Source organism: Bicyclus anynana, chromosome 2 (genome assembly GCF_947172395.1).
Source record: "Bicyclus anynana chromosome 2, ilBicAnyn1.1, whole genome shotgun sequence".
NCBI classification, from domain to species: Eukaryota; Metazoa; Arthropoda; class Insecta; order Lepidoptera; family Nymphalidae; genus Bicyclus; species Bicyclus anynana.
This window is the reverse complement of record NC_069084.1, coordinates 9148302-9170954: the sequence shown is the minus strand read 5'-3', so window position 1 is coordinate 9170954 and position 22653 is coordinate 9148302. Positions and strand designations below refer to the sequence as shown.

The 22653-nt window shown below is 33.1% G+C and overlaps 4 protein-coding genes across 5 annotated transcripts in view; 3 read left to right on the top strand and 1 right to left on the bottom strand.

Annotated features, from left to right (window-relative positions):
- The window catches only part of LOC112048863 (S phase cyclin A-associated protein in the endoplasmic reticulum), a 63687-nt gene extending 56107 nt beyond the window's left edge, over positions 1 to 7580 (bottom strand). Inside the window, exons 1-3 of the mRNA XM_052885816.1 lie at positions 7256 to 7580; positions 3472 to 3626; positions 36 to 3215 (exon numbers count right to left, since the gene is read on the bottom strand). Coding sequence (XP_052741776.1) covers positions 36 to 3215; positions 3472 to 3626; positions 7256 to 7340 — 3420 coding nt within the window. The 5' untranslated portion in view covers positions 7341 to 7580. The remainder of the gene's footprint in view (positions 1 to 35; positions 3216 to 3471; positions 3627 to 7255) is intronic.
- A 1055-nt stretch (positions 7581 to 8635) lies between these two features.
- On the top strand, positions 8636 to 11323 carry LOC112048857 (40S ribosomal protein S11). 2 transcript variants are annotated; one of them, XM_024086541.2, is made up of 4 exons: positions 8636 to 8704; positions 9441 to 9557; positions 10720 to 10925; positions 11181 to 11323. In XM_024086541.2, the coding sequence occupies exons 1-4, from the start codon at positions 8693 to 8695 to the stop codon at positions 11302 to 11304; spliced, it is 459 nt and encodes a 152-aa protein (XP_023942309.1). In that variant the 5' UTR covers positions 8636 to 8692; the 3' UTR covers positions 11305 to 11323. The 2 variants fall into 2 exon arrangements, with proteins under 2 accessions (XP_023942309.1, XP_023942308.1); XM_024086540.2 differs by lacking the exon at positions 9441 to 9557 and adding an exon at positions 9266 to 9394 and having other exon boundaries at positions 8678 to 8704.
- Positions 11324 to 13300: 1977 nt separating this feature from the next.
- Positions 13301 to 17353, top strand: LOC112048850 (MIP18 family protein galla-1). Its single transcript, XM_024086531.2, has 3 exons — positions 13301 to 13519; positions 13603 to 13866; positions 17214 to 17353. The coding sequence occupies exons 1-3, from the start codon at positions 13378 to 13380 to the stop codon at positions 17309 to 17311; spliced, it is 504 nt and encodes a 167-aa protein (XP_023942299.2). The 5' UTR covers positions 13301 to 13377; the 3' UTR covers positions 17312 to 17353.
- A 15-nt stretch (positions 17354 to 17368) lies between these two features.
- On the top strand, positions 17369 to 20312 carry LOC128198004 (autophagy-related protein 13 homolog). The gene has a single exon (XM_052886697.1). The coding sequence runs from the start codon at positions 17369 to 17371 to the stop codon at positions 18605 to 18607; it is 1239 nt and encodes a 412-aa protein (XP_052742657.1). The 3' UTR covers positions 18608 to 20312.
- Positions 20313 to 22653: the final 2341 nt, after the last annotated feature.

Genomic DNA, 22653 nt, shown 5'->3' with positions numbered 1-22653 from the left:
TTTTTTTATTTAGTTACAAAAATGTATTAACTTACTTCTGTTTCATCGGTTTCTGTATCTATGTCAATATCAGAAACCTGTTGCAGTTCCATAATCTGTCTATTCAACAAATCTTCCTCCTCACATAACTTCCTCTGATCAACTTCTGATTGGAAATCTAAGGCCCAACTTATTATTCTTTCGTTCTCCTCGATTTGTGAAGTCATCTCTGCTATTTCAGACATTTCTGAAGGATCTGCCGCTTTTAATATCTCATTCTGATCAGACATTTGGTCATCATCTTCTAAATATTTAAAAGTAGTTTTAAATTCTGCTTTCCACTTGTCGAAGTCGAAAACATCTTCCGTACTCTCTTGCGATCTGGCTAATGCAGTAGTTAGACTTTCCAAAGATGAATGCAAGCGGTTTTTTGTCAACTCTGAAGTATCATCACATTTCTGACAATCTTTTACTTTTTCTGCTCTTTTAGTTAGCACTTTATTTCTCGATGATTTAGTTCTTAAACCAGTTACATCTGATTTCTGTCTAATCATTGATGGGTCTCTCTTGTTCTCAGATTTCGGCTTGCCAGAAACTATTGCGACCTTCTCGGTCTTTGGTAAATTTCCAACATTAGTACTTGAAGGCAGCTTTTTATTTCTCGTGTCTAGTTGACAGTTGGAGATCTCGTTTTTATCTTTTACCTCTGTGTCGTTACTAATCAACGTTTCATTTGGCAAGCGTTTTTCTGACTTACGCTTATCTACCTTTTGTGGCTGTGTTTCTACGAGTTGAGGTTGTTCGGATTTCGCTCGATCAATTTTAACGTCTTTAGAATCAACGATACTTTTGGTTTCTTCTTTAGGGGATTCCAACATGTTCAAAGTAGGTAAACTTGTTGTTGCAGATGGTTGATGAAATCTATTAGTCCAATGTGATTTAGAATTCTTTTTTGACTCTCGACTCAGACGCCGGGATTTAACTGTAAGCCAACCTTCATTATCAGTCTTACTATTGTCGATATTAAGTACTTCAATGGAATTTGCAACATCTTGCAAAGTATTATGATCTTCAGGTACAAGAGTTTTTATACTCTCACTCGATTCAATTCTAGACATGTCACCTCGTGGTACAACTGTATCAGAACTGCTATAATCTTTAGTATCCTTATTTTTCAGTAGGGTTGAACATGATTCTTTTTTATCTATTTTTTCAGTAACTTTTAATGAATTTGGTCTCGGGGGGTATTTCTTAGTTATATCCTTACTTTTTATGTCACTCGATGCTATTTGATTACTTCTACTGAGTGGTCGTTTCGGAATAGCTCCCTTATTGGGTATGTTAGGTGTGCCATCAAAAAGACTACTTCGACCAGTTGTTAAATTAAATGGATAACTGCATTTACTGGCTTGATTCTTTTTTTGGAATGAACGTTGTGTTTTAGGAACAATATTAGGACGGATTTCTACAACTGTAGAACTTCGAGCTAACCTTGTTGGAGTTTTCATTTCGACTTTTGTTGGTTGTGTAGATATTTTAGGTTTAGCAGCTGCTTGCGAATAAGCTGGTTTAGTAGTTGTTTTCATTTCTGGACAAGATTTGATATCATTTTTTTTCAAATCATGATCTCTTTTCATTGTATCTACAATAGATACTTCATTCGAACCATCTGTACTAATTGTTATTAGATACCCTGCCTCAAGAACTGCATCTTTTGGAATCTCTATGGGATCATTCATTGCATGGTTATTGATTTCACAATTGTTTATATCAATGTCTTTTATTGAGCTCTGTATTTCGGAGATTATATTTAGAATGTCATCTATTTTTACGTCATCATCAACCTTCATTTTATTTTGTTCAAATTTTGTTTTATTATTTAGTAGTGTTTCTTTGAGTATATCATTTATAATGTTAAGATCGTCGTACACAACTTTCTCGTCATCATTTTTGAAATTTAATTTCTCTTCAGCTACGGTTTTCTTTGTTTCAGTTTCATTATTACAACAAATATTTGGTTTTTCATCTACTTGATTCGGCTGAATATTAACGGTTACAATATTATCAGGTTGTAATTTTTCATTTAATACAGCTTCGTTTGTGTCAGATGCTTGTTTAACTTCAATATTTTTTATTTCTTTTCTAGTGGTGTTACAAACAATCACCGTATCTACTGCACCATTCGATGTGCTATAATCCTGCGCAGAGATTTCAATAACTTCAGATTTAACTTTATTAACGTCTACTTGTACTTTTTCAGTATCAAATTTAGGTGAGCTTTCATTTGATATGTCTGCAAAATTTTCTTCGGATTTTGTGGGTGATTCAGTCAAAATTTTATATTTTTCCCCATTTGTTGTCTCGATTTTTTCATTTATATTAACAGTATCAGAATTTTTGTTAAATATAGAATTTTCTTTCTCGATGTCTTTATTAATGGTATTGTTATTCTTTGATTCGTTTTCATTAATCTGTTTATTCAAATATTCATTCTCCATTGCATTTAACTGAGCAGTAGTTGATTTTGCTTGACTAGAGATATCGTTGGCAGGTTTTCCACTACAAGTTTTATTTGATTTAGCATGTTTAGAAGATTTCATAACTACTTTCTTTGGGCAAACATTTTTATGTTCTTTTGCTGTTCCTACTTCAATAGTTACAGTTTTTAGTTCCTGCTTGTTATGATGAATCTCTTTGTTATTCAGAACTTTTTTTTCAATTTCAGTTTCATCGAGAGGTTCCTTGAACTCTTTTTCTTTAATATCAGATAGCCGAGAAGTTTCTTTAGCAATTATTGGCTCAGGTTTAGCTGTTATTTTAGAAGTTACAATCTTATTACTGAAAAACTCAACAGCTGCCTTTGGACTTGAGTTAGATGATATCCTCGGACTAATTTTACCGCTACCTGGACTAGCCTTTCCGGTTAAATTAGGGCTATTTTTGCCACTCGGAGTGTTATACCCAGACAAACTTGGACTATTCTTTCCCGATACAGATGGTGAAGTTTTTACAGAAAAAGTACGTCTCGATTCTGGTCTTACAAAATCAGTCTTTCTTATCTCCCACGCTAAGCTCTGAGGTCTGTGCGGCGGAGGTGTATTGTCATATTCCCATTTTAATCTAAACCATTCTCCCAAAGCCTTGAAATCACGAGTATAGTTCTCAAGCACTAGAATAACTTCTTGGCATTCATTAAGATTTTCATGAGTCTCCACTGTGTTGTAAATTTCACCAACCTGAAATATGTGACAGATATGAATAACAACACATTTGTATTCCAGATCATAATTGTAATGAAAACCAAATTAAGAATTACTTTAGTTGTGTTTTCTAGCTGGTAAGTTAAACTGTTGCTTTTAAAAAACAACACACATTAATTTATTATTTACACCGGCCAAAAGTCCTCTTTAATTTTGACGATTTTTCTTTTTTTTTCAAGTTATGACGATAAGCTCACTATACCATAATTTACAACAACTAAAAAGGCCTTACCGCTCGTTGCAAATCTCCAAACAACAAAGCCCAATAACGAGCTCGCAGTTCGGAGCGTTTGTCGCGGCCGGCGGAGGCAGACCGGAGCCGCGTCGCCCGCGGAGGCGCGCGGCGTGCGGGGGGCAAGGCACGAGGCGGTTTGCGAGATACTCGGGCTGTGGAAAAGAAACTTTTGATAACTATTTATTTATTTATACCTTGTACACCACAATAATAACATAATAGAAACATGTAATAAATATATCAGGATACAAAAGGCGGCCTTACGCTAAGGAGTGATTTCTTAAAGGCAACCTTAGTTTTAAGAAAACATAAGGACATCAGCAGTTAGAAAGTGCTTTTTGCTTGACAAGAGATATCATTGGCATGTTTTCCACTACAAGTTTTATTTGATTTAGCATGTTTTGAAGATTTCTAGCAACTTGCTTTGGGCAAATATTTTTATATTCTTATTTTCATAAAAATTTTGCACACAACCGATCGCGAGTTTTTGGTGTCGGCGATCTCGTCTGCGATCGGCGTATGTATGTAAGTGTACATCACACTAATATTATAACGGCGAAAGTGTGTGTGTGTTTGCGCGGCGGTGTCAAGCAGTGGCGTATTAATTAAAGTCGTTTCTGAAAGAACCGTAAATCTTAAAAAAATATGATTTAATGCATCACTTTAGGTGATGCATCACACAGCTTTAGTTAATGCATCACTGTCAAAAAAAAAACATACGCGTCGAATTGAGTACCTCCTCCTTTTTTTGAACTTGGTAAAAAAATAAATATTCAACTCTAATAATTAAAATTCACGAACACGACTTCCAGATTACATAAGCGTGCTTTTCCTCGATATTATGGCCAATACAGCGATATTATGGCCCATACAGTGATAGATTTTACTCAAGTTGAACACCAAGACTAGATATAAGTATCTATTTTACGGCTCACAGTCACGAAGTTCTCAAACCGATTTAAAAGCATACAATTTATAAATAGAAACCTAACAGACAATCGATAACTTTGTTACGACATATGGAGCTGAAGCCACGTTAAATATTTACACCTATTGATTTTATATGGCACCTTCTTAGAATTACTCAATACTGTATAGGTAAATATCTTCTCTTGTTTATTAAGTGACTAGCGGACGACCGCGACTTTGTCCGCGTGGAAGTCAATGTAAACTTTCAACCCCTATTTCACCACTTTAATGATTAAAATTTAAAAATTAATGAATCACGTTATATTTCTATTTTTTTCATGATTCATGAACAAATTTCTATAACTGTAACTCTGAAAATGTAGGACTTTCCATACAAACTTTCAACCCTTATTTTATCCCCTTGGGGGTAGAATTGATCAAAATCCTTTCTTAGTGGATGCCTATGTCATAAAATCTACCTGCAAGCCAAATTTCAGCCTGGTCCGTCCATTGGTTTGAGCTGTGCGTTTATAGATCATTATGTCAGTCAGTCACAATCAGCTTATTTGAAAGCCTCCTCAGAGGAATCGCTGCTCCATTGCAGGTTGGCAAGTTGAGAATGAGTGTTTTTATTTTTCTTTACAAGTTAGCTCTTGTCACTTTATGGTAAGGGATGATGCAGTCTAACATGAAAGCTGGCTGGTTAGGAGGAGGATGAAAATTCACACCCGTTTTCGGTTTCTACACATCGTACCAGAACGCTAAATCGCTTGGCGGTGTCTTTGCTGGTAGGGTGGTAAGCTACGGCCGAAGCTACCAACCAACTAGACCTGGACCAATTAAGAAAATCTCAATCGGCCCAGCCGGGAAACTAACCCAGGACAAGGAACAGAACAGAACAGAACAGAACAGGAAATGAGTGATCGTGAGATGTTTTAAGTTACAGTAATGATCACTATAATGAGTACGCTTTGTAGGAATTATTCTTCTTCTTTCTTTTATAAGAATATTTGTTATATCTTTTAAATATGACCAATATTCCTGGTCCCTTCCAACTAGTTGGAAAAGACTTAAGTCTGACCAGTGGTTGGGGTATCGAATCTCAATGTCAGAGTGACGAGTCTGATCTCTTTACTGTAAGACTACTGAGACTATTGTGAGTTCTGTTCTAATGGTGAAAAGTACCTTTTTTTTAATTGTCTAATAACTAAAAACTTTGTTTCAGCCCTATCTATGCACAGCCAGGTGTTGAAGGACTTGAACAAAAAGAAGAGATGGGGAATAGAGCAAATTATGTTGCACTCCTTCCAACTAACTAACGGTTTTACTTCTATCTTGTTGGATGGAGATTGAAGCGCCAGAACGCTTTTGCACCGAATTGCATATAATAGCCCAGAGGTTCACAAACATTTTTTCTCATAGACCACCTTCAAATTTAACTGGTTCCGGTGGACCTCCTACTAAATTTCTATCCAAAACTCAACAAAAAATGTGATTAGGTTTATGGAAATTGTCTAGGCAAAAAGCATTATTTCAAGCAACTTTAATTTTAGATATCCACTCGCAGCACAAGCAAGCAATCAATTCACAAAACTTATTTTATTTAGAAAACTCCTCATTTTGTATGAACCCAGATACATTTTCGTGGACCCCGCTTATGAATCGTGATAATCATATATAGTATAAAATATTGTTGCTATACCAAGTTAATTCAGACAAATACATTATACAAAGTCCACTGCTATAGTTGATAAACAGATGTGGTGTTTGTTTATCTGTCTATTCCTAATAAAAATATTTACCAAGATATTTATTTTTAAGCTTATTAGAAATAGAGAGATTTTTTTATTAATTTTTTCATGCCTCTGAGACGAGATAAAGTACAGTCAAATGATTATTCATTAAGCCTAGTATGCATACCACAAGATATCTGGTGATGATCTGGTCATATTGTTTACCAATAGAAGATACATGAATACTATAGCTCTCTCTTTTATTGTTATGGGACAAAAAAGACAGCAACAATTTCTAAACTATCTCTATTGGTAGACAAAATGTCTATATGTCACAAGATGTCATTTTACTCTTCACATGGAAATAAGTCAAAATTTGAATAAACTGTAACCTTACAGAGTTAGTTCTTACTATTTTAACTAAATCTAACATGGTGATATTTTAGTCAAAAAATAACATTCTATGAAAATAAACAAAAATACTTATATTGTAAAAGGTTCTTTAGTTAGATAGCTATTATGAATTTATATAAAAACTGGCAGACGCCTAGCGGTTTCACCTGTGTAGTTCTTGTTTTCGTGAATCAAGAATATGGGAATAAATAATTGCTAAGAAATATAAACATCTATTTCTAGTGGTACAAAAATATTCAAAATTGGTTCACTAGATATAGACAATACCACAAACCTTATAATATCAGCCTAGATAAGCAATTTTGTTTTTAAACTATAGCCAGATAAAATCGCTCAGTACTTTATTAAACATTAAAAAAAAGAGAAGAGAAGAAAAACAAAAAAAATCTTATTAGAAATTACATACCTACTTACCTTATATGTTTATTTTTATTTAATTTTATTTATGTTTTAAGATGTATATAAACAATCACAAAGATTTTTTAGATGTGCAGACATAGACAGAGTTAGTTAGTATCAACAAAGGATATCAAGTACCTACTATGCATTTGTTTTTAAGGGTTCATACAAAAGCAAGGATTTGTATGAGTCGCATGAGGATTATTTGTAATGAAAAACATAGTAACGCCCACGACGACTTATTTGATGCGGTCATAGTACCTTCTAAAACGTATTGATACGTATAGAATATTACCAATATATATCAATTATGTCTATTGATTTACCTGGAGTATCTACGGCAACGTGGAAAGCTACAAGATTCCTCGCCTCTCTGCCTTCTTCCTGCACTAGCTGCCTCACTTCTTCCATAGTAAATCAACCAAAATATAATTCGCTAACGAAAAACAAATGGTTTTACTGAACACATTGCTCTAGCACAAACGGTCGGACTAAACACTTTGTATTTATAAAATTAAAATAAAAAGAACCAATTCATGAAAAAAATAAAAGAATACAATATTTAAAATGAACAATCTGAGCAAAATTTTAGAATATTTTTTGTTGAATTATTTTCATAACAATTCGCCATTTGACATAGTTTTGACAGAATCTATTTTTATTGTATAGACTGACTTTACGGCTCTGAGTTCTAAGTCTTTTGAGCCTTATCATTTGTACGCAATATAGATACTCGCCAACTTCGACCATTAATAACAGGACCTGCCTCGCTGGCCGTTACTCCTCTGGCAAAGATCAAAAATCAATGATCTAACGCTTTTGTAAAAACTGTTGCTATAGAATCAATGTTTCATTGTTGTAATCGTTTTCGTCGTGTAAAGAGCTCCCTAAAAGTTTGGATGGTGGGAGGCTTCGGCCGTGGCTAGTTACCACCCTACCGGCAAAGACGTACCGCCAAGCGATTTAGCGTTCCGGTACGATGCCGTGTAGAAACCGAAAGGGGTGTGGATTTTCATCCTCCTCCTAACAAGTTAGCCCGCTTCCATCTTAGACTGCATCATCACTTACCATCAGGTGAGATAGTAGTCAAGGGCTAACTAGTAAAGAATATAAAAAAAAAAATGCTGGTTTGTGTAATTGAATAGCATAAAAAACTTAAAAATAAAGTAAAAGATAAGAGAAGTAATATTATTTTGCGATCGTTATAAATCTCCTTTAATTAATTAATGTGTTTTAGATAGAATTATAACGTTTGGTTTGTATAATAATATTCCGGAACTATTATTAAAACGTACTTGTATTGTAAACATTTTCGTGTTACCAATTACAGTAGACACTAACTTTGCAAATATTATAAAATAGAGGGTTGTTTGGCAGATTTATTCATATACTACCGTCAGCGTGTATTATTAACATTATAGCGGAAGCTATGCTGAAATTGTTATTGAATAAATTTGTTTACAGTGAAAATATTATTTTACTTCTCCCACCTTCTGTTACACTTTGTTGTTGGTGAATTTGGGTGCGAAACAGGTCCATACTTTTTAATGGTCTAAGCAGCCCGCACATCTGTCCAACTAAATCACGCACAATTTAATAGTCGTCCAACTATCGGCCAACTAAAAATTGTCAATGAGTGGTCACCTTTAGGAGAGTATTAGTGTTCTGTGCCCTACGACACACAACAGCATCTATTAATCTGTGGCAGTCAGCACAAGTTTGCAAGTGGCAACTTTGTTCATTTCTTTTAATTGTCAAGCAAAATGGCGGATCAGGTAGGTGCCGAATTTGTTGATGTAAAATGTGTTTTTTCAAAGAATTTCTGTTAATAATTGACAAAATAAGTGATAACCTATCATACCTTATATGTGAAAATATTAACTTTGTGAAAGTGCAACCAAAATACTCGTAATTTAGTAGTATCCTATCCACGTGGGGTTTGGTCATGATTTATTTTTGTAAATTTTACATAAAATTCATTAATCTAGATTTCACAGTATTAAAATACTTTTTAAAATTACTGGTATAAATGAGTACCATTATTTTTACATGACCGCAAAGTAAAAAGTTGTAAACATAGTAGGGTTATATTTTACTCCTGTAACAAAATAGAAACGAAATTTTAATGGGTAGGTACCAATTTATCTAAAAAACAAATGGAGAAATTACGTACAATATGTGGTTTATTTATATTAAAATAATATATATTCTTGTTCAAATTAATTGTCTGGAATTTGTGGCACTAACAAATAATGTTGGAAGAAAAAGAATAACCAATGACATATCTTTTAGAAATTAGGTTGCCTAACTAATATTTATTGTCAATCAAATTCCAGACTGAGCGTTCTTTTCAAAAGCAACCAACTGTCTTCTTGAACCGTAAAAAAGGCATTGGTGTTAAACGAAGCAGGAAACCACTGAGATACCACAAAGACGTGGGTCTTGGTTTCAAGACGCCAAGAGAGGTAACGCATGGGAGTGAATTTAATCTGTGTGTTTTTTTCTCTGTAGACAGAGAAAGCGTTTCAGAAACAGGCGACGGTGTTCCTCAACCGGAAGGGGGTAATGAAGAAGAAAGATATGAGACACCATAAGAATGTTGGTCTAGGTTTCAAGACTCCAAGAGAGGTCTGAGTTTATAATTTTATCTGGCATCGGTGGCAACGGTGGCTTCTTCGTCGCTAACAGTGGTTCTTGCAGAGTAGAACAATTAACTTGTTACAATTTTTAATGTTTTAATATTATTAAATTAAATACATAACAAATGTGTTCACAATACAAGTACTGTACACATTTGTCTCTCATCCAATCAATTAACTAATATTGTTTTAGATAGTATACAATGAAGACTTGTTATTTGTCCCATTTGCAATCAGAAATTGAATTTGTGTGCTCTTGTGTGAATTGAATAAATACTCAAAATAATTTGATCTTGAATTCCACTAAACAAATTTTAATACATTTTAAAACTATTTTCATTTTATTATAGTTAAATGTTCTCTCTGTGTATAGGTGCTGGTCCATGTAAATAAGGCTAAAATCTGGGTTATATTATTATTATTATTATAATAGTTAAAGTAAATTACACATATGATAATTTAATGGAATACAAAAAAAAAATATCAAATGTAATATTACTAAACAGTAATAAAACATTATGATTTTGTATTCTATGTAATTATTTTTGGAAATAAGATTGCATGTCTGGATATGCATGTTATGCTAAGTATAAGTATTATTTATCATTGTAATGCTAAGATTTATTAGTTTCTGCTAAGTGCTATTATACCTACTTCTGTAAAATATTACTGTTTTGTAAACATGGTGGAGGTGTATTATGGGGATTATTAACCATGCATATCAGTTTGCTTTAATATTTATTTTTATTATAAAAACTTGAGGGCAAAGTTTTATACAAAGACTTTTTGAATGATGAAACTCACACGACGGTCTTCTGAACACTAAATGATGAAGACAGTGTTTCAACCCAATTCTGATTATTATTTTGAAATAATGGCTATTTCTAATATAACTTAGTGCAACTGTTAAAGTAATTATTTTATTGCACCTAAAGTATATTATTCAAATTAATGATATATCAGTTTTCATTATTTTTATAGAGTTGATGCTTAAATCAATACACTTTTTGGTAATTTACACATTTGTGCTTAGTAATTTTATTACATAAAATTATAAATAGCTGTTATTTCCTATAGCAATATTTTTATACAACCCCAGTGATAAACAAATCACCAACTTAAATAATAGACTTCATTTTAAAATTTTACAGGCAATTGAAGGTACCTACATAGACAAGAAATGCCCATTCACTGGTAATGTGTCCATCCGTGGACGTATCCTCACTGGGGTTGTGCAGAAGATGAAGATGCAAAGAACCATTGTCATCAGGCGAGATTACCTTCACTACCTGCCCAAGTACAACAGATTTGAGAAGCGCCACAGAAATATGTCTGTCCATCTGTCACCTTGCTTCAGGTTTGGTTTATTTCAATCTTTAATTAGGATTAGGATGATTACATAGTTTTAAACCCTCTAGGATTGAAAATTTTATTTTAAAAAATTAAATTTTTGGGATGTATTTTATATTTTGTATGATGATACCCACACGACGGTCTTCCGATCACCAATTGACGATAAACAGTGTACAAACCCAATTTCTGATTTCAGTAAATTATACTTGAATTAACAAATATTTAATTATGACATTCTTAATTCCATTTTTCTTTACAGAGATGTGGAACTTGGCGACATCGTGACGATTGGTGAATGCAGGCCGCTCTCCAAAACTGTACGCTTCAATGTTCTTAAGGTTTCAAAGGGCAAGGGCTCCAAGAAATCTTTCAAAAAATTCTAATAAAATTACTTTATAAGTATGTTTTTAGTTTTTTTATAACCCATGTTAGCTTTGCTACCCAATTTTTCAACACCAATGTGACATTGTGCCATTGTAAATTGTAGGCAAATGAGGCTTGAAACCAAAGCATTGATTTGATAACATACAGGCAGCACTTTAGAGTGTTTCTTGCAGGCTCTGTAGTGTTGATCTATTTTTTATCAACTGCGTCAATTATAACCGAAACTGCAAATAATAATGTATAGCTTGGCAACTTCATTCGTAACACGCCCGATAGTCCGCGCGGGCCGGGGGGCGTGTAGCGATGAATGAGAAACCCAAGACTGATGCACTGCACCGTACTTGTACTGACTCTTAAATCTATGGTTGCACCTGACTTCCCCGCACGCACGATTTCACACCTGCGCAATCTTTCCTCCCGTCGCCCGCATATCATGGGAGTGTCATCAACAAACTTGCCAGACTGAGTCGATAGTTGTAAACAGTCCTTGCGCATGGTACGGGTGACATGACAGTTCGTTTCACTCTTCAAAGTTTGTCGTAATTCACGATAGGTAATAGTACGTGTCATGAACGTCTTAGGGCAACTGTCACCCACACCATGCTACAACGCACATAATATAGTCCAATTTTGATAGTATTGACTTTAATAGAAAATCATTGAAAAACTACCGTTTTCTCATACACATAGTAGATGGCGCTGATGCTATATTTGAATTAATGAGATGGTTGTTTGTAGGAACAAACCATTTTATTATATTTTGCTACTAATTACCTAAATTATAATTATGTAATTAAAATTTAAATTATGGCATTCATGTACATTCAATTAGATCTGCATGAATCGAATTTTTAACTTTTTTTCTATCTGTCACGTAACACGTAGGAATCGAATATTGATAGCTATAGGGCTTAACTATATTATTAATTATTCTTTATCGACTATCGACGAAAACACTAAACACTATCCTTTTTATATACAGTTTGGCTAATGAAAGTAGACTGAAATCGACCGGTAAATTTAAAAATAAATGATGGGCGTTCCCAAAACAATATTGCAAATATTTAAATAACTCAAGTTTGATAATTGCAATTAGTAGATATTTTTTTTTTTTAATTTACCAGGTGATTTCAGTCTCTACTTTCAGTAGCCAAACTCTAAAATAAGTTTTTTTAATAAGACCGAAATTCCCATTCCACTCTAACTAGTTGGAATAGGAGTGTGAATCGTACCCACTCCTAATAGAGTCTAACTGTATTATAATATATATATATAGGAGTGGGTACGAAATAGAATTTATCTCTCGGTGGTGATGATGGTCCGACCACTTAACCTTTGGACTATTGTATTAGTTAGAAATAAAATGAACAACAGGTCCAAACTGGATGCAAATAGTACAATAGGGGTTCACACAGAATAATTATTGTACTGTAATATTAAAACAGATAACTAAAACTAGGTATTTTAATAAATCTAAAAAGCACTAACTATTAAAATAACTAATAAATAATTTTTTACTGACATAAATAAACCAAACTTGAATTTTTTAAACTAGTTTATTTTTCGTAAGAAATAAATGGCATTTTTATTTTATTTTTTATTATTTATTTATTATCGTATTAGTAAGTAATTTCTAATTTGTGCAGACCAACTCGTTTAACTCAGACATTTACTCGTATCAATAGCATATAAATTAAATGAATAGAAGCAGTTTCAAAATGGTAAGTAGTTAAAATATCAACTTCAATAACATGAATAATGAAATTCAAACAATATGTAAGCAATTTTGGAAAATTAGCATCCAAAATACAAAATTAAAGTTAACATAGGTTCCTATTTGAGAAAAATCTTTATTTTAGCTGACAATCAAATCGTACCAAAACTGACTAGTGGTGAAGTACTGAGTATTTTGTCAAATTTTCAAAACAGCATAGATATCGTTGTCGTTGTTCGATAATCGATATCGATAACCTTACAGTAACAGTTGTATGCGTATCACTAAAACTGTAAACACTCAACTCAACATGTCTGCCTTGTTTGTTCGCACGTAACAACAGTTGTTATTCAACGACATGATATCTTTCTTCTCGAAGTTATCATTGAAGAACACAGGAAAACCACCGGAGCTCGCTCAATCAGCGTATATGGATAAAAGTGCAACATTACAAGAGCTCGGGTACAAAGACGATAATGACCTAAGAGAGACAATCTATGGTTTGTTTTGAATTATAATTATAGAAGGTTGGACTGTTTTGCTGGACTATTCGTGATTTTAATCAGTGTTGTGGTGTTTCTAGACTTTTTGCGGACTATTCGGGACCCGGAGAAGCCAAATACTTTGGAAGATTTGAAGGTCGTGTATGAAGAAGGAATATTCGTGAAAGAGCCCACCGCTGACAAAGTCCCAGTTTTAAGGGTTGAATACAACCCAACAGTGCCCCATTGCTCGTTGGCTACACTTATTGGACTGTGTATACGGATAAAAATACAACGTTCTTTACACCACCCTGTGAAATTGGATATTTACATAAAAAAAGGAGCACACACTACTGAAGATGAAAGTGAGTAACGAATTACATTATTATTTAATTTCCATCTACATAAGTAATAGCTTGTACACAAATGACACTATTTAGGGGAAGTGATGTGGTCATAATACAAAGTTAAAAATATGTAGATATGAAATAATAATAATTAGATTGCATGCATGAAGTATTTAAAATCTACATCTACACATTATTTAAAAATTGTCTACATGTTAGAAAAACCATAATGTAATTATGAAAATGTTTTATAAAGCATTAAGTAACACAGGATAGTCATTTTTCCTTTTCAACAGTAAAAGGTCATTGACTTTACAAAAACAAAGTATAATAATTATGTATATAATTCAATTATAATATTTGCCTCTACAGCTTTTGTAAACAGTCTTTGTTTTATTTATATATCTATCTGATGCCCGCAAACTTCACATGTAATCAGTTTCTTGTTAATTCTGTGTAAACCATGATTTCTCTGGAATCTTAAGTAGCCAGTCTCATAGTCCAGGGTCTACATTTTTTTTTTTTTTTTTTTTTATTCTTTACAAGTTAGCCCTTGACTACAATCTCACCTGATGGTAAGTGATGATGCAGTCTAAGATGGAAGCGGGCTAACTTGTTAGGAGGAGGATGAAAATCCACACCCCTTTCGGTTTCTACACGGCATCGTACCGGAACGCTAAATCGCTTGGCGGTACGTCTTTGCCGGTAGGGTGGTAACTAGCCACGGCCGAAGCCTCCCACCAGCCAGACCTGGACAAATTAAGAAAATCTCAATCTGCCCAGCCGGGGATCGAACCCAGGACCTCCGTCTTGTAAATCCACCGCGCATACCACTGCGCCACGGAGGCCGTCAAAAAAGGAGGAGGAGGTCTACATTTTAAATTTCTGCCAAATCCATTTTACTTGAAAGAATATCAAACATCAGTCCATACCACCCATACAATTATTATAGTGTGATAGTGTTATCACAATGGGACAAATGTAAACGTGAAGTATAATAACTTAAGAAAATAAATATTAGTAGTATTCTTTCCACAGAAACTTTCATTTTTCACCTTTTTTTTTCATTTAATTTTTTGCATTTCTTACAAATCTCACGGGAACCTTGAAATTTTTCACAATAAAAAGTAAGCTTTATAATCCAAGTATAATCTATCTCTATTTTAAGATTATGCCAAATATATTCTGAAGATACCAAATATTAAAATCTATACCAAAATATAAAAGTCCTGTATTGAACAATAGATGTTTGATGTAACTTAATAAAATGTACTTGCTCAGATGTGCACCACAACTTATCTTGAAAAGAGAGACAAATGTAGAACAACAGCAAGAGAATCATAAATATGTATTTTATATTATTGCAGCAAAAGAGAGTAATACTTTGTGTTTTACTTTAAAAAAATATTAAATAAATTTATCCTTATCTATAAAGTTTTTAGGATACCTAAGTTGTAACAATACTCTGATCTAAAAACTTTTCTGTTCTTGTTTTTTATTTATATTTTTAAGGTGTTCTGTAGAGTAATTCTAATTTCAATTAATTCGTAAACATTGTAAAAATGAAAAATTCCTGCCTCTTCATGCAGTAGCCCATGTTTTGAACCATACATTGGTATACATCATTACTCTGCTGAAATTATACTAAAGTTAATGTTAATTATCTTCTTTTTAATATGTGTACCTAAATAAAATTATCAAAAAGTAATATTTTGTGTTAAAAGAACAACAAGTTTCAAAAAAATTGTCTAAAACAAACTCTTTTTCTAGGTTATGCCACATATTACAGGGCATTCTTAAGTGCTTCACTGTTTGAGTGGACAGTTAAGCCATAATATGTTATAATTTAGATTTAATGTGATATGTGGCATTACTTAAAAATAAAGATCTTTTCTTTCTTTTCTTCTTTCTTTCTAACAAAGTATAATTGCACTTATGTAAAGCTATATAATTCTAAATTATCTGCAATGTTATTTTTGTGTCATTGATAAGGTAACATGTCCTAGATCAGCTATGAACTTTGTTGCCGAGTATAAATTATTTATTTTAAATTTCATATTTGTGTTAAAGGAAAATTACTTTTGTTGTTTTGTTATAAATCTGTATGATAAGATATACTTCTCAATATAAATTAATATATTGAGAACTATGTTACAATATATTTATGTTTAAAAATACATTCCTAAGGTATTTTTTAATATACTTATTTATACACTAGCGACCCGCCCCGGCGTCGCACGGATGCAATGCACTACAGAAAAACTGAACTTCTGCCGCCCCGGCTGGCCGGTACATTCCGCAATTTTTAAATATATCTTTGAAAATATTCATTTCAATCATATACTGTAAAGAGCCATATAGATCTATATTAAATGAACAATGCATTTAAGGTATTTCATTAGATAAGGATTAATGCTGCATGGGTTAAAATCGCTTCGAAAATTAGCCATTATTTGTAATAAAAAGTAAATGACGAAAAAATGGTATTGTGGGATATCCTTAAGAGATAGACTTACACCATAGTTTTCTGTAAACCTTTTCAATGTGTAGGTACAATACTTAGCACATTGTTTTGATAAATCTCGTAGGGTTCAGCCTGCAATGGAACCGGAAAAAATGATATTAAGTATTTACGACATCACATGAGAACCCTCAAAAGTAACAGTATTTCTCCACTATTTAATTGATGTTACATATAATCATATCAAAATCCACTGTGTAGTTTTAAAGATTTAAGCATGCATAGGGATATAGGGACAGAGAAAGCGATGTTTGATTGTTTTATACAATGTAGTGATACTTGATAGTGATAAATACCTACTAACAGTTTTAGCCTTATGTCCTAAGAGCTATTCATTTATTATGTAGATTTTATATGATTATTATTGTTTATTATTGTATAATATTTTTGATGATAAAACATGATTAAGATGAACCATAACATTTCAAATATAAACAATATATTATTATAATCTTGCTTTATAGTATTATAATATTATGCATTGCATTACACATTATCCACAAGTTTATCTGTAATTTTATGATAAAGATTTAAACAAACAACACAACATGCTAACTAGGAAATGTAGATTATTATTATGTACCCAGTACCCTTGACTTTTACAGTAATGTCGGAAGTTTCTGCCTTCAATAATGTTTTACCTACTTACATACATACTAGCGGACGTCCGCGACTTGGTCCGCGTGGAATTTATTTTTTCACAAATACCTACTGCTTATACTGTTGTTTACATTTCTGATGGACTCATGTCTCGTACGTACCATAGTTACAAATCGTCACAAAAATCGTTAAAAGTAACCCATAAAATAAAGTAATCTATTCAAATGTTTTTCTTTTGTTACAGTTAATAAACAAATTAATGACAAGGAGAGAATTGCAGCCGCAATGGAAAACCCCAATTTAAAGAACCTAGTGGAAACCTGCATTGCAGATGAAGGATAGAAACTAATATCAGAACGTTTTGTTAGTAGCTGTAGTATTTATGTGTAGCTGGTAAACATGGCGCCGGACGCAGCATTTTCCAATATAAATGACAAGAATGAATTCACAAAGTTCGCCAAATTCCTTGCATACAAAGGAGTTCAGGTTATTGTAGAATCGAGAAAGGGAGTTAAAATAGAACCTAACAGTAAGCCACATTCATCAGATTCGGATTGGTTTAATCTTCAAATACCGGATTCTCCAGAAGTTAACCAAGCCACAAAAAATGCGTTACCCTCAGATAGAATCCTCGAAACTATTCGATCACAACTTCACGTAGAAATCTCTGTACAGACAGACGATGGTGACGAGATGGTCCTCGAGTTATGGACCTTAGAACTTGACGATTCACAATTTGATACGTCACTAAAGGCTATGAACACTGTGTACTTTAGAATGGGTATACTGCTAAAATCCTTGATAACAATTACAAGAATAACGCCAGCATATCATTTGTCCAGAAAGCAGCGTACAGAATCATTTACTATATTCTACAGAGTATATAATGGAGAACCTAAAATGAAAGCTCTTGGAGATTCTGTAAAGAAAATCCAAGCTGGCATATTGAAAACTCCATTGGGTGGACTCTGTTTCACAGTTTCTTACAGAACTAATTTCTCCATATCTCCAAATCGTTCTCAAACATATAAAACTTTACTACTCAAGAGTGATCATTTTGAACTCAGCCCTAAACATGTAATTTTCGAATCCAAAAAGAAAAAGGAAAGAGATCCTCGACCAGTTTCGCCAGTAGATTTGAACAAGCCACTTCGATTAGCGGCATTTGTGGATGAAATCGTTGTTCAGAAAGTCATAAAAGAATTTCTTGAAAATATGCCCATTCCAATTTGCAGAGCACCCCCAAGACCAAAAACGCCTGAAGAAAAAGTTACAGATTGCAAAAGTACCCAGGATTTAGATATGAATGTCATGTCAAAAAGTCCTACATCTTTGGAGATGCCGCCGAAAAAGTTTCCTGGGTTTCGCAGCGAAAATGAACCACCATTAAAACTGTTACACTTTCCGTTTGCTGATAATCATCCAATACGTGAATTAGCCGAGTTTTATAAAGATTTCTTTAATGCTCCACATTTGAAGCTGGCAGATGAAATACCCGAAACTAAAACTGAAAATCAAAACGTGGATACGGCTAATGACGACCTTTCCAAAGATCTTGCTATACACGAAAGCTCACTTGTTGAATTCGAAGAGTTGCTCGCCGATATGTGTCGATCAGCCGAGTGGAGTGGAAACTAAAGGGATCAAGGGATTAGTATGGTGTTGGAAGACTGAAATGTTATTTGTTTTAATAAATATTTATTAATTCAGTTCTAGTATTAAATATGCGTATTGCTTGATTTTTTACACTTTAAATAGAAATAATTATAGTATATAATTATATTATAATTTCCGTTATGAGGAGTACCTGACTATTAAACTAAAAAAATCACTTGTGATCTGTGTCATAAGAGAAGGGAGACTGGTTCGTTGTAAAATTTGTGACAACGGAGAGTTGTGACAAGCTAAACTTAAAATGAAAAGGTTGTATCAAGTTGACAAAGTCAGGCTTACTACTAAATCCAGCAAAGCTAATTGTACAAGCCAAACTGACTTCCTGAGGTAGAATTATACTTAAATGTGTTTGTCCAAATAGAAATATAGTTTAGTATGTTTAACAACTTACACGCCAAAAGCAAAATATTCTTTATGCTGTTCAAACGCATTCCTTTGATTTAAAATTTTATTATTGAAGGTAATATAATATTCCCTACTAACTGGTAAAACTATTGATAATGTATTTATTGTTAAACTAGCGGACCCCGTCAAGCTTCGCTTTGACTTATGTGCACTTCTTCTCTATTCCTACCCTACCCCTTCCCTACCCCTACAATACCCTACCCCTGAAATCATCTTCCATTGTTTTTAAGATGTATTCTGCTATTCGGGGCGGAGACAAATCCAACGAATCAAAATCCATGAAAATCGGTCCAGCAAGGACTTTCTTTTATATATGTATAATGTATATAGATATAGATGATTAACTTTCTCATAACAAAACAGCTGATTCTAAAAGTGGGGTCTCTAGAAAATTCAGGTTATTTACTGACTAGGGCTGGAACCGGAAATCTTAAAAACAAAGCAATTGAAATGGCGTGTTCTAGGTTCTCCTAATTTTATAGTCCAGTGTCACCAACAGATGTAATGAGTTTTTCAGATGTTATCGATTAAACGACTCGACCTAGTTGAAAGTTATTATACCTACGAGTACCTATATACTAAATCCATACTCGATGTGGAATGTTTATTAACAAACAAACTTATGTACTTACTTAATACCTACTCATTGATTTTTTTATACAATGTTATTCAAAAGATAAACCATATCAAATTGTTCTAAGCTCATCAGAATTGTCATTAATTTAAGAACTGGTTTAATCAATTTAGGTTTAAAACTAAAAGGACTAGTGATTTATACCCCCATTTTTTTCTAATTTATATGTTGATGTATTTGATAAACATTCCACATCGTGTTTGGATTTAGTATACTCGTAGTCGTTTACAGGAATTACGCGTCAATTTTATTTTTATTACGTTTTTTCTATTTTTAATTTCTCTTAAATTTTGAAGCTGTCTACATCATTTGTGCCGCGACTAGATCAATCACGTAAACGTACTTATAGACACCATTTCTATTGCCTTGTTTTATAATACCGATAGGACATTTCAAGAATCTGATTCTCGTTGTAGGTTGTTATCCACATTGCTTTGACCTTCCCTTGTGCGATAATATAATACCTACTGAACTTTGTTGTTTTAGTCAAGTCTTTTTCTGTATTTTGTGAATTGCTGTTTAAAGTTTATTTTGTAAATAAAGGATTAAGATTCTTTTGCAAATATTAACTATGAATGTAAGGACCTACCTACCTATACTTGAATGAAATTAAACTTTTATGAAAGAAAACCTTTGTTGTATTTCTTTAAGACTTGGGCCATTGTTGGTCACAAATGAAAAACAAGTTGGTGGTAACCGGTACCTACCTAAAAGCAGGTTTTGAAACGGTTGAAAATAGGGACTGTTAAAACTCGAGTTCCTTTGGTAAAACAAAGTGAGTTTTCTAATACAGATAGTTTTGTATGGACCCTTTAGGTACCTTTAAACACTCGCGACGCTAATACCTACTCTTAATATATCTATCTTCTATATTTTAGAAGATATAGTACCTTCTGTGTTTTAATAAATTATTTTATTTATATAATATATATTTTTTTGTCATTATTTATACTTACAACTTTTTTTTTTCAAATTATTATCAAACAAAGATTTAATTCGTTTTATCACGCTACTTCTTTTAAATCTCCCGCTATAAAACGTCACTAACAAAAGTAATAAAAGCACCAGCGCTAATGGCGCCATCTGCGTTTAACTTTCACCGGCCAACGCCATTGGTTAGATTTACGATTCGGTACAAGATGGAATAATAAACTGATTCACCTGAGATACTCGTAAATTTTTTAGTTTGCTTTACACTGTATTGTATTGAATGGGCGTCTTTTGGCGTGTTTGTATCATATTAATTTGTGATTCGCCTGTCGTTCGCCCATGAATGGGGAGCGACAGCGAGTACCTAATTATAGCGAGCAAGAACTAAATCTGTCAACGACCACACGTACTTTGAATCAGGTTTTTTAATGCTGTAGCTTGGGTAATTAAGATTTTTAAAATCTGATTGTATTGTATTAATTACGGGACACCTTTAAAATTATTTAATATTTTTGAACGTCCAAGTTCTAACGTCAGTCGTCAAGTCAATTTTGAATTTATGCTCGAAAAAAGCGCGGGAACGTTTGAACTAAGTGGGCGCATCTTTTTAAATAATTTTCTGATAAATTGTTTTAAAGTATTTATTAGACCAAATTTTAAGTTTCGGGAGCCCCTTATCATGGGGGGCTCCAGGTTTAAGAGGAAAAAAGAGGCTTCGCCTTCTCCAAGTGGCGGTTCAAGTAACTGTGAAATGGAGCAGGAAAAATTTACTCCCTTCAAATCCAGCAATTATATACGTAAATACTTCGAAAATACACGCAACAATGAATATATTGTATTTTTAACCAGCAATAATTCCGAAAATCCCATAGGAGAAAAAGAAAAACTAAATATTTCGTCTGGAATCAGACAGTATTGTGTTAACGGTGTGAAATATCTAAAAACAATAAATAAATTTAAAGTAGGTATAGTATTTGATATTGCAAATAATGCCAATGTATTTATACAAAATGAAAAATTCCACAAACATCTGAATTTAAATCCTAGTATCCCGGCATCTGCTACCGAGGTCACAGGTGTACTAAGGGGAGTTCCTCTTACACTTTCTAATAAGGAAATATTTAATTTACTAGCTAGTACATGCAACATAATTCAAGTAAGAAGATTAATGTCAAGAGTTAAGTCATCAGAACAATATACATTTCAGCCTACAGGGACGGTAGCAATCACTTTTGCGGCCACCCAGCTACCAGATTACGTTCATTTGGATTCTTGGAGGCACGAGGTAAGTCCTTATATACCTCCTGTTAAGCAATGCCTTAAATGTCTAAGATTTGACCATATTGCAAAGTATTGTAAAAATGCAGTAAAATGCAGTATTTGCACAGAAAATCACAATTTCAAGGACTGTACTATCGATAAAACCAATGCTAAATGTAGCAATTGTGGAGGCAACCACATAGCAGTCTCCGCAGAGTGTCCCATTAAAAAGAATAAAATTAACGAAAATAAAATAAAGGCGAGAGCTGTTAAGTACTCAGATTTACTCAATGAAAAGTCATTTCCACCCTTACATAATGATCCAAATAAGCAATTACAAAATGCTTTCAAGTCTGACACCTTTTTAAATTTATTATATAATCATAGCAACAAAAACAGATAATAATCCAATTAGTACAAATAATATAAAAAACATTCTCCTTGAAACATTCAGTAAAAAGCCATCTTCCAAAAAATAATGGATTATATTAACATAGTTCAGTGGAATGCTCAGAGTTTGCTATGTAATCAACATATTTTAACACAATTTTTATATGAACATGACATTCACATTGCCTTAATATGTGAAACATGGCTTAAGCCAGAAAAAAAATTGAATATCAGGGGCTACAATATTGAAAGAAAAGATATAGGCAGCAAACATAATGGTGTCGCAATCATTATACACAAAAGTATATCATACACAAATATAAACACTTATTGTGACAATGATCATCAAAATATATGCATAGGAATTAAGATTTATGATAAAGAAATAAGT